The sequence below is a fragment of the Loxodonta africana genome, chromosome 14 (assembly GCF_030014295.1).
Source record: "Loxodonta africana isolate mLoxAfr1 chromosome 14, mLoxAfr1.hap2, whole genome shotgun sequence".
Taxonomy (NCBI): domain Eukaryota; kingdom Metazoa; phylum Chordata; class Mammalia; order Proboscidea; family Elephantidae; genus Loxodonta; species Loxodonta africana.
The window spans coordinates 17296690-17309667 of NC_087355.1; the positions used below are offsets into that span (position 1 = coordinate 17296690).

General features: G+C 36.0%; 1 protein-coding gene across 8 annotated transcripts in view; it reads left to right on the top strand.

Annotated features, from left to right (window-relative positions):
* CSPP1 (centrosome and spindle pole associated protein 1) overlaps positions 1 to 12978 on the top strand; it is a 127628-nt gene that overhangs the window by 46796 nt on the left and 67854 nt on the right. For all 8 annotated transcript variants that reach the window (XR_002785186.2, XR_010317775.1, XM_010588327.3 and 5 more), the window contains 5 exons: positions 5864 to 5957; positions 7026 to 7083; positions 9083 to 9285; positions 11411 to 11532; positions 11906 to 11984. Coding sequence is in view for 6 of the 8 variants with exons in the window: in XM_010588327.3 (XP_010586629.1) it covers positions 5864 to 5957; positions 7026 to 7083; positions 9083 to 9285; positions 11411 to 11532; positions 11906 to 11984 (556 nt within the window). In the remaining 2 variants the exon portion in view is untranslated. The remainder of the gene's footprint in view (positions 1 to 5863; positions 5958 to 7025; positions 7084 to 9082; positions 9286 to 11410; positions 11533 to 11905; positions 11985 to 12978) is intronic.

The window sequence follows — 12978 nt, forward strand, 5'->3', positions numbered from 1 at the left end:
GTTATAGTTCTATGTACAATTTTAAAGCTAAGTAACTTTTATTTAGTGATGAGCTTTCTATAGATGATCAGTGAAATACTAGCTTCGGTAATAGGCTTTTGAGCTTATATTTTACCAACACTTTGTTGTAGTGTGATTATTCCTTATATTCTATTTTATAGATCATAGTTTTTCTTCTTCATTCTTAGTGTGGATTCTTTAGCTTGCCCCAAACTCCCTTATATTTCAATTTACTTTGCCTGCACTGAACCTTCTTCTTTTCCTTCTTAACTGACTTTTTATGGTGGCTACCCCTTTCTGTGTACTCTGCTAAAGGTAAAACAGTTGGATTTTCCTGTCTCTCCTTGATTTTTTCCACCCCGTGGAATTTAGTTCACCTGGTTGCTTAGGAAACCCTGGTGGCATAGTGGTTAAGTGCTACAGCTGCTAACCAAGAGGTAAAAATAAATAAATAAATAAACCAAGAGGTAGGTAGTTCAGATCCACCAGATTCTCCTTGGTAACTCTATGCAGCAGCTCTACTCTGTCCTATACAGTCACTATGAGTAGGAATGGACTGGATGGCAATGGGTTGGTTGCTTATAACTTCAGCTGTCTGAGGGGCTTTTAGAAAGTTATGATTTTGTAAATGATGCATCTTTTTGTAGGGCCAGAGCATGTTCTCTTGTGGCTTTCTATTTTCTAAGCAGAAGAACTCATTCAGTTCTTTATAATAGCTTCCATTTTCCTCATTATGTTCCCATTTTCATTTAATTTCTTTTTCATAGTTATAATAGCTACTTTAACATCTTTATTTGTTTGTTCCATCATCTCTGTCATTTATGTGCTCAGCTGAGCTCTTAACCACTGTACTGTCAGGACTCCATGTAACTTTTCTACTAGTTATGGGTCTTATATTAGTTTTCTATTTCTGCATAACAAATTACCATGAACTTGGTGGATCAGAACAACCCACATAAATTATTTCACAGTTTCTTTGGGTGAGTAGCCTGGGCATGGCTTAGTTGGGTCCTATGCCCAGGTTTTCACAAGATTGCAAGCAAAGTGTTAGCTAGGCTATGTTTTCACCTGGAGGCTTAACTAGGGAAGACCTGCTTCCAAGCCCATTCAGGTTGTTAGCAGAATTCATTTTCTTGTGGCTGTATGACTGAAGGTTCTGGCTTCTTACTGACTGTTGGCTGCCCGAAGTTTCTGGAGGCTACCTGTTGTTCCTAGAAGCTGCCCACTGTTCCTTGCCATGTGGATTTCTTCAGTGTGGATGCTCACTTCATCAAGCCAGCAAGGAGAATCTCTGAACTCAGGGAGAGCCCAGTCCCTCTTTTAAGGCCCTTCATCTGATTACATCAGGCCCACACAAGATAATCTCTGTTTTGATTAATTCAAAATCATTTAATTTTTGCACCTTAATTACATTTGCAATTTCCCTTCACCTTTGGTATATTCTGTTGGCTGAGACCAAATCACAGGTCCCACTCACACTCAAGGAGGGGAGGGTATAGAAGAAGTCAACACTAAGGGACAGGGAGCATAGGGACCATCTTAGAATATTGCCTGCCACAGTCAAATTTTCTGTTACTTAAGGATTGATTTCCCTACATGTCTGTCAGTTTGTTGTACTGTGGGGGCTTGCATATTGTCAGGGGCCGACTGTGCAACAGACCATCAATTGCTCATATGCAAATTCAAGCTGAAACTGAAGAAAATCAGAGCAAGTCCATGAGAGCCAAAATATGTCCTTGAGTACATCCCACCTGTATTTAGAGACCATCTGAAGAATAGATTTGATGCATTTAACACTAGTGACCAAAGACTAGACGAGTTGTGGGATAACATCAAGGACATCATAGGTGAAGAAAGCAAGAGGTCACTGAAAAGACAGGAAAAAAAGAAAAGACCAAGGTGGATGTCAGAGGAGACTCTGGAACTTGCTCTTGAGCATCGAGCAGCTAAAGTAAAAGGAAGAATTGATGAAGTAAAAGAACTGAATAGAAGATTTCAAAGGGCATCTCAAGAAGACAAAGTAAAGTATTATCATGACGTGTGCAAAGAACTGGAGATGGAAAACCAAAAGGGAAGAACACACTCGGCATTTCTCAAGCCGAAAGAACTGAAGAAAAAATTTAAGCCTTGAGTTGCGAAAGTGAAGGATTCCATGGAGAAAAGATTAAATGATGCAGGAAGCATCAAAAGAAGATGGAAGGAATACACATTTATACCAAAAAGAATTAGTCGATATTCAACCATTTCAAGAGGTGGCATATGATCAGGAACCGATGGTACCGAAGGAAGAAGTCCAAGCTGCTTTGAAGGCTTTGGCGAAAAACAAGGCTCCATGAATTGATGGAATATCAATTGAGATGTTTCAACAAACAGATGCAGCACTGGAGGTGCTCACTCGTCTATGCCAAGAAATATGGAAGACAGTTTTCTGGCCAACTGACTGGAAGAGATCCATATTTATGCCTATTCCCAAGAAAGATGATCCAACCGAGTGTGGAAATTATAGAACAATATCATTAATATCACACGTAAGCAAAATTTTGCTGAAGATCATTCAAAAACAGCTGCAGCAGTATATCGACAGGGAACTGCCAGAAATTCAGGCTGGTTTCAGAAGAGAACATGGAACCAGGGATATCATTGCTGATGTCAGATGGATCCTGGCTGAAAGCAGAGAATACCAGAAGGATGTTTACCTGTGTTTTATTGACTATGTAAAGGCATTCTACTGTGTGGATCATAACAAACTATGGATAACATTGTGAAGACTGGGAATTCCAGAACACTTACTTGCGTCCCTAAGGAGCCTTTACATAGATCAAGAGCCAGTTGTTCGGACAGAACAAGGGGATACTGATTGGTTCAAAGTCAGGAAAGGTGTGCATCAGGGTTGTATTCTTTCACCATACCTATTTAATCTGTATGCTGAGCAAATAATCCGAGAAGCTGGACTATATGAAGAAGAACGGAGCATCAGGATTGGAGGAAGACTCATTAACAACCTGTGTTATGCAGATGACACAACCTTGCTTGCTGAAAGTCAAGAGGACTTAAAGCACTTAATAATGAAGATCAAAGACCACAGCCTTCAGTATGGATTGCACCTCAACATAAAACAAAAATCCTCACAACTGGACCAATGAGCAACATCATGTTAAACAGAGAAAAGATTGAAGTTGTCAAAGATTTCATTTTACTTGGGTCCACAATCAACAGCCATTGAAGCAGCAGTCAAGAAATCAAAAGAGGCATTGCATTGCGGAAATCTGCTGCAAAGGACCTCTTCAAAGTGTTAAAGAACAAGGATGTCACCTTGAAGACTAAGGTGCGCCTGACCCAAGCCATGGTATTTTCAATTGCATCATATGCATGTGTGTGCTGGACAATGAATAGGGAAGACCGAAGAAGAGTTGATGTCTTTGAATTGTGGTGTTGCCGAAGAATACAGATTATAGAATATACCATGGACTGCCAAAAGAACAAACAAATCTGTCTTGGAAGAAGTGCAGCCAGAATGCTCCTTAGAGGCAAGGATGGCGAAACTGCGTCTTACATGCTTTGGACATGTTGTCAGGAGGGATCAGTTCCTGGAGAAGGACATCATGCTTGGCAGAGTACAGGGTCAGTGGAAAAGAGGAAGACCCTCAATGAGGTGGATTGACACAGTGGCTGCAACAATGAGCTGAAGCATAACAATGATCTTAAGGATGGCGCAGAACTGGGCAGTGTTTCGTTCTGTTGTGCATAGGGTCGCTATGAGTCGGAACTGACTCGATGGCACCTAACAACAGGGGCATCTAAAGTAGCCTGTACTCAGGAATAGTTCAACCCTACTACTGTGGAGTGATCTTTCTGGAGTCTTCGTGAATACCCCGGGGATCACCAAGAACTATCTATTCTGGCTGGTTTGAATTTCAGTTTTTCTCCGCTTTGTTTGAGGTCTGAGAATTGTTCAGGTTACATGCCTGCCTTAGTTTTTTTGCTTAGCCTAATGTTTTTTTGGTTAATGGAATTTTTGGAAGCCCTAGTGGTGTAGTGGTTAAGTGCTACAGCTCCTAACCAAGAGGTCAGCAGTTTAAATCCACCAGGTGCTCCTTGGAAACTCTATGCGGCAGTTCTACTCTGTCCTATAGGGTCGCTATGAGTCGGAATCAACTCGACAGCAGTGGGTTTGGTTTGGGTTTTAATGGAATTTTATTCTATGAATGAACACATTGAAAAAAAAAAAACCCTGTGCCATCGAGTCCATTCCGACTCACACAGTAAAGTCTGAAGGGATCCCTCTGGAAGTTTCTGGATCTTTTTTATTCTTAGCTCCCTTCTTTTTGTATCTTTGCCCCACAGCTTCCAGCCACTTTAGCCTTCCTGAACTTTGATCTTTATCTACTCAGTTTAGCTCGGTTACCCAGCTCCATTTGGGTTTTTTCTCCGTGTACCTGTGGTCTGAAATTGCATTAAGGCAGAAACCAGAGGTGATTGTAGGGCCAACCTCCTTTCTTTAGGTGTTACAGTCATGTAGTGCCTATTGTCCAGTGCCTGGAAAACAGTTATTATTTTTTTTTCCAGTTTTCTAGTTTTTTTATGGTGGGAAGTTAAGTCCTATGCTTTCTTCATGGTCAGAAGTAAAATGGGTATGTCTACGTTAATTGTAAAACACTATTCTTAGTCTTAATATAATTCATGTTACCCCTACTGGGGCTTTACTGTTGCTGCCATCTGTTCTTAGTGGACAAACTTAGAAGATTCTGAATGCCCCCTAATGGTTGGGAGCCCGATAATTAAGGCAGTAGAAAATTGCTGGTTTGGTTGCATTTTTGATATCCTATGATTTGTGTAGTGTTCCATATCACGCATATCAAGATTATGAAGTTATTTTGTGGTATTAACATATGCGATAATAGTAATCTTCTGTGGATCCAGAATTTTTTGCTCAACTGGTATACCTGAAAGTGATATCAGAGTGAGGGATTTGTATTTTTTTTCTTTTCCCCATAGAATTGAGGTAGCCATTGAGGTTTTTTGAGCAGGCTGCCAGTACAATTAGTGTTATATTTTAAGAGTTAATCTTACCTAAGTGTGTGAGATGTATTGGAGCAGGGAGAAGAGGAGTTAAGGGGACTAGTTAGGAGGTGATTTTTGTAGCCTAGGTAAAAATGTAGAGAGGACCTATCCAAGGTTAATGGCCATGAGACCAGAAAGGCAGGACCTCATATGAAGTAAGAGAGAATGAGAAATCAAGTGATAGTGAAACTTTGGGGCTCAATTCTCAGGCTACTAACAGAAAAGGGAGAGGAGGCGGTTGGTTTGAGATGTTAGTTTGGGACCAAACCAAAAAACCAAACCCTTACCGTTGAGTTGATTCCGACTCATAACGACCCCATAGGACAGAGTAGAGCTGGCCCATAGGGATTCCAAGGAGTGCTTGGTGGATTTTACTGCTGACCTTTTGGTTAGCAGCTGAGCGCTTAACCACTGTGCCACCAGGGCTCCATAGTTTTGGACAGATTTGTTAAATTTAAGGGCTTGTGGGATATATTAGTGGAGATATTATCAAATTATTGGAAAAATGAAGATGGGAGTTTGAATATTATGGTATTTAGGAAGATTTTTGACTAAGGTAGAAGAGTGTGATTAATGTATCTTGTGCCTGACACATAGTGAGTACTCATAAATTTTGAAATTAATTGAAGAGGTACTGATACAAATGATTTTTCTTTCTTCAGTATTTCCTGCATATTCAGTAATTACCCTTTTATATAATTAAAAATGGAACTTTTTTTACTGGGGCTGTTTTTCAGTTGCATATGCTGCTCCAGAGTTAAGACTGCATTTTTTTTTTTTACTATTTTTTTTTTTTTTAAAGGAGGTGAAGATAGAGAACTCGTTCAGAGGAGGAAAGAGAAATATCGACTAGAGCTGTTGGAACAAATGGCTGAGCAACAGAGGAACAAGAGACGGTAATGAAAGGTTTGCATTTTAAAAGAATGTTTTGAATTTAAATAACGTCTTATTCATTTGTGTAAAATATGTTGTGGTGACTATTATGTAGTAAAATAAGGGCTGTTGTTTCTAATACCATTTTGGATTTGTAAATAATTTATATTTCAATCTCTACATTGTCATTCAGCCAGATTATAAAATAAATACTACGTTAGTGTTCATTTTCTTTGTCATGGGTAGCAAATAGGACTATGTATGTATTTGATAACAGGACTTTTACAGTGTTTCATTAGCTCCCTCAGTTTTTGATTGAGGGTAGAATTTAGTGTTACCTGCGTACCCACTGCATTATGCCATATATAGTAACAAATATAAAAGTATTTTATCTTTTACCATCTGAAATTATAAGCACACATATATTCCAATATAAAAATAATTATATGGTAACTTTATAGGTATTTATATTGTATATAAATTTCAGTGTAACTTTTTTCTTTTTTTTTAAGTGTAGTCTGTCTTGTAGGAATATTTGTTAAAATAGTAACTATAGTTTAAAATTAGTAATAGAAATCTTGGTTCTAGAGAATTTGAACCTATCATCTTTTGGTTTTGCCTTTTTTTCCTTTATCTTAGAGCAAGACAATGTCTGCTGCTGGCTATTAACCATCTTTAACATCATTTTCTTAAAAACTCTTATTAGAAAGTATGGTATTCATATTTAAGTTTTTAGCCTTTCTGCCAGCTGAAAATATGCATGTACCCTAAGGAAGTTTTTTTGTTTGTTTCACAAAGTAAAGATTTTGTTTTATTTCCGTTCTTGGTTCTGGGTGAATGGCTTAGTCTCTGAAGTATCCCAGACACTGGTTTAGAAATACATATTTTAAGTCAGTCCCACCTGAATTCCAGTTTACTTTGCACAAAGTCAGAAAAATTATTTAAGAATTATTTAAGGTTTTATTGTCAATTAAAAGAATTATCTGTAGTTGAAGAGGTTATATTATAGTTTATTTCAATAATTATTACTAGTAGTAGTGTTTACTATACTTTTTTTTTTTTTTAATGTATAAAACTTTGATTTTGTTTAGAGAAAAAGATTTGGAACTCAGTGTTGCGGCTTCTGGTGCACAAGACCCTGAGAAATCGGTGAGGGTTTATGGCATCTTTTAATGTTTAATCTTTTATTCACATAACCCTCAAATGTGGTGGTGAGGTGGAGATAGAGGGTTTTGGAGGAAATATGGTGGTGAGGTGGAGATAGAGGGTTTTGGAGGAAATGTGGTGGTGAGGTGGAGATAGAGGGTTTTGGAGAAACTGTTAAGGGTGGGCCAATCTGAACAGTAATAATGTAAATGAAATGCAGCTCTCATAAAAGGTAAATGCTAACTCTTACCTGTTCTTTGCTTCTGTAACATTTTTTCATTTGTGCATTGTTTTAGTTTGTTTTAAATTAGTCCTTTATAATTTGTTCCAAGTGTACTATTCCATGGGAAAGTTATCTCAGTTTAATTTACAGTAAAAGTTAATGTTTTTCTTGAATAGAAATTAATGTTTTTCTTGAGTATATCTGGAATCTGGTGGCACAGTGGTTAAAGCACTTGGCAGATAACCGTGAGATCAGCAGTTTGAACCCACCAGTTGCTCCACAGGAGAAAGATGTGGTAGTCTGTTCCCATAAAGATGACAGCCTTGGAAACCCTGTGGGCCAGTTCTACTCTGTCCTAGAGCATCACCATGAGTCAGAGTTGTCTCGATGGCAGTGGGTTTGGTTGAGTTATTTTTACTGCTTCTCTTTTATCAGAGCAATTTCCAAGGAAACTGAAAGCTTTAATTCTAGTGTTTAAGCATTTTTCCTAATTTTCATTTCATGTAAAACTGAAAAGATAATAACCTATTTTTACTTTAATTTTGCAATTCTCGTCATTAAGTGGAATGAATTACTCACAGCATTGCAGTTAAGTAAGGAGGAGGTAATAATTTATTGCTGTTATCGAAATGTAGTTTTTCTGTAGTTGGATATATAGTATTTGTTTGCTAAGTCAGGTTTTTGCTTGATGTTTGAACGATGATTAAGAATGTTTAATTTCATTAAAGAGTTCATTTTAAAAAAGAATACAGCAAGTTAAAATTATTGAACTCTAGGCAACTCTTTTACGTGTACTGTGTGTGTGTCCTGTGCGTTATCTGTTAGAAGGGTTTACTGCTGTGCTGCACCAGCATCACTGCCGAGGAGCTTTTGGCTGCTCATAGAATAAAACTTTTAGATGAACCTGAGAAATTATTCCTGGGAATGGTAGGAAAAAATGATAAATTCCAGCAATAAATACTTTTGGATTAGATTCAACAATCAGAAACTTCCCTTTAAAATCTTGAACTTTTTACTGTAATATGGTGGTGTGTTAAATCTTGGAGTTAACAGAAACTTTAGTTTTTGACAGACCTTCTTATTGTTTGTCTTTGAACGAAACCCCTATGAGTTTCAAGCTGCTTTACGAGGATGAATCAATGAACATTAGAGACTTAATAGTTAGGTCATGACTTTTGGGTTTACTTTGATGTACAAATCTTAGAAAAGGACACATAAATGATATTCTGGAGCAGGAGTCAGCAAACTGGCCTGCAGTCCAATCTAACTGCCGCCTGTTTTTGTAAATAAGGTTTTGTTATAACACAGCCCCGTTCATTCATTTACATGTTGTCTGTGGTGGCTTTCCAACTACAGAAGAGTTGAGTAGTTGTGAAGAGACTTTATGGCCCACAAACCCTAATATGTTTACTCTCTGGCTCTTTACAGAAAAAGTTTCCTGAGATGTGTTCTAGAGACTACTTTGATACCAGAAATGGCAATTGAATAGAGAAGTAGCAGAACATTATAGCTATAATAGAAAGATTTAGAATTAATGTATCCTTACTTGATTATTTAGGTGACCTTAGATGGTTTATGTACTTCTTGGGGGGCCTCAATTACCTCATTTATAAAGTAAGGATTAGATTTTCAAAACCTTTTCTAGCTGTAAAATTCTGTTATTCTATGACCAACTTAAGTACCTGCTGGCAGTCTGGTATAGAGGATCTTTTGAGATCTCTTCCACCTTTAAATTTCTGATTTTATGTAACAGACAGATTTTTTTTTCCTTTATTTTAGCCTGATAGACTAAAGCAGCTTAGTGTGACAACAAGACACTTTGAAGAGACGATACCACCTGAAAGACCCAGAGTAGCTTTCCAGACACCTCTCCCTCCTGCCCCATCTGCCCCACTCATTCCATCAGTTCACTCCGTCCCATCTCAAAATGAAGATATATATAATGGACTCAACAGCACTCTTGGTGAAATGGTGCCTCCCAGGTGCTTGTTTATAATGTTCTGTGTTTGGGATCTAGGTAAGGTATTGTTCTGTATTTCGAAGAATGTGCTGAAGCAGGTAACATCATTCTTCAGAGCTTTTATCAAATAATTTATCTTATTTTCATTGTTGTCGTTTTTTCTCTACTAATATAAAACCGATGGAAATTCTTATGACATTCTTGTATTGTTAAAAGATGCTTTATTATTTTCAGAATGAATAACTAAATACATTTTGGTTTTAGGTTGTATTTTGGAATGTCTATTTTTAGTATCTTTTAACACATAAAAGTTATGCATTTTCTCCGATTTTGTAATTTCCACTTGGCAAACATTGAATTCTTCCTTTACTTTGTACAGAAAGTTTCTAATGTGGCCCTTGTGTATGTATGATTTTGTTTTAGCTTCTGTTTCGTTTGATTCTTTCTCGGTGATTACTTAGGGGCTACACAGCTTAAATGCCCAAAATAAAAAAGTGTTGAGATTATAAACCTGTAACTTCAGGATTATGGGAAAGATCAAATTTTGTAAGTGAAAATGATAAGGCTTCCTATTAATGGTACTGTCTATGCTGTCACTAGATTATACATATAAAAAAAAACTGTCGTTAACATTGATATTTTCTGGGCTGTACTTTCTTCTCTTAGAAGTGGTGTTGTTGTTACTTGTTGTAGTACTTGGACTTATTCTCTGCTTAATATTAATGTATTATAGGAATACATTTAAAATTTATTCATTTTTTTCCCTAAAAATTTTGAACATTATATTTTCTAGGGTATACTTTCTTCATTGTGTAGGACTTGGTCTGATCTTTTTACTACTAACAAATTATTGGTCTGTATTTACTGTATTTATCAGATCTTTTGCTTGTTTCATCTAATAGCTTCCCAAATGAAAATACTAGGAGAGATTGGAATTACAGAGCATGGTATGGCAATTTTAGCTTTGGATTAGGGATTGAAACACTTGGCTTCATTGTCTGGATTTTGGTCAAGTCACATCTTTGTGGAATTTCAATTCTCTCATTTGTAAAAGTGGGACAGTAATATTTTTTCCTTGACTACTATTACAGGGTTTTGTGAGGATTAAATTATATATATATATAAAATCTGTATAAAAGGTTAAAGTTTAATGATGATGACTGTTTACTTTCATAGCAGTTATTCAACTACTTTGTTGATGTGTCTTTGGGGTGAGGTTAGGATAAGGCTAGAAACGTTAAGTAGCTAGTTAATGTGAAAAATATTCACTACTGAAGAGAACTTTAATGTCTTTGTAGCCCTTCAGAATTATTTTGAAGTCTACGTGAAGAAAGAATCTGTTAAGATACCTCAAAAGTGAAAATATTCTAGAGTGCCCCCTTTGTCTTTCTGCTCAGCTAAAGGAATTTGCCTTTTGCCATTTTTGCTATTGGAAAATACTGCATTAGTGGAAATACAGATATATTTTCCTCATCAGTAATGAAGTGCTAAAGTTAGTAGTTTTCAGAAGTTTTAGATTTATGAATACTAAAGTTAATGTCGAGACATTACTTTGAAAGAACAATACATTTTATACTTTAAAAATATGTCTTTTTCCTAGTCAGACTAAACCATTCATAATCATGCTGTGTTGTAGCTCTTCGCCTTTTCTTCAGGGACCATTCTTCTCCTCTAGCTGTGACAAGCTCACTGTAGTAACTTGGCTTGAGCAGTGTTTTTTTTTTTTTTTCCAGGAACCATTTCTCTCCATGTGGTTTAAATGTCTCTGCTCTGTGTTCCTATAGGATCCTGCATCTAATTCTATTATTTCATTTACTATACTTTGCTATAATTGCTGTTTATTTCCGTATTATTCCTGAGGGACAGGGACTGTGTCTGTCTTTATTTGATACTGGCACATATTGACTATTGGATATTAACTTAAGGTTTTGTCTTACATAAATGTTGTATCTGCAGTTCTGAAATTTCATACTATGCTTTTTGCGTTTTGAGTCATGATTTTTGGTGAAGATGGAAGCAAAAAGGTAGCTTTTTCTAAAGTAGCTATTAAATTTTCAGTAACATTTTGCCAACTAATAATAACTTGGTTTTAAAAAAAGATTTGCTATGAAATATGAGAAGAAATTTCCACTTTTCTTTTGTTATAGAATTGCACCTCTGCCTCCACCTCCCCTACTACCACCTCTGGCTGCTAACTATCGAACTCCTTACGATGATGCATACTATTTTTATGGGGCCAGGAATCCTTTGGATCCCAGTCTTGCTTATTGTAAGTTATCTAAAGAGTGGTATTTTTTTCTAGTAGTTCAATGTGGAAAATTGGTTTTTGTGCAACCAAAAATATATAAATTTGAAAAACACAACTTATTTCAAATATTATATATTTATGACTTAGTAAATGCCCTGTTTTAAAACCTAGTTGTATTTCATACTCAATTCCTGTTCATCTAGATTGAAAAAATAACTATTTTTTTGTTCTTGAGTTGTTCTTTGTTAATTCCTAACTCAGAAAGAAATATTGATGCTTTTCCCTAGGTAACATTTTCATACATGCTTTTTACTACAGGGATAAATAAAGTGTTTATTAAATTAAAAAAAAAAAAAATATGGGTACCCTGAAATAATTTTTTTTTTCTTTTAAGATGGTTCAGGAATGATGGGAATACAGCCTGCAGCTTACGTCAATGCTCCTGTCACTCACCAGCCAGCACAATCTGTTGTGTGAGTCATTAGTTTAAATAATCATTTACGTAAAGAATCATTTATCTTTTATAGAACCTGTATTACTCATTTTTTTCTTCAAAACAGATGTAACTTATTTTAACTTCTAATGATTATATAACCAACATGTTCAAAGCGTTGCTTTTAAGTCAATATTTTATAGAAAGTACATTTTATAAATTAAGAATAATCTTATTTTTTTCATTACAAAAGTCATGCATACAATTGCTAAAAAATAAGAATATGAACGAGCAAAAAAAAAAAATCTCATTAACCCTGAGGTAGCCATATTTATATATATATTCAAGAAGTCTTTCTGTGAACATAAACATGTACACACACTCAATGAAAATATATCTGTAACACACACACACCAAATTAGTATCATATCATACATATTGTTCTGTAACCTGCTTAAAAATTAATAGCATATTATAAACATTTTTTCATTGTCAGTAAATATACTTATGTAGCATCAGTTTTTAAGTTAAACTTTTTGTTTTGTGATAATTGTGATTTACATGCAGTTGTAAGAAATAATACAAAGAGATCCTATGTACCCTTTAGCTAGTTTACCCCAAGGATAACGTCTTACATAACTGTAGCACAGTATCGCAACCAGGATATTGACATTGATATACTCAAGATACAGAAGGAACATTACATCTCCACGAAGATTCCTCATGGTGTCCTTTTATGGCCACACTTAGTTCCCTTCTTAATCACTGACAAACACTAATCTGTTCTCTATCCCTATAATGCTGTCGTTTTAAGAATGTTAAATAAATGGCATTATATAGTGTATAACATTTTGGGATTGGCTTTTTTTCTCAGCGTAGTTCTCTGGAGGTTTATCCAGGTTGTTGCACATATTAATAGCTTGTTCCTTCTTATTGCTGAGTAGTAGTCACTGTATTGCTGTACCACGGTTTGTTTAACCATTTACCTGTTGCAGGATATTTGGGTTGTTCCCAGTTTGGGGCTATTTTGAACA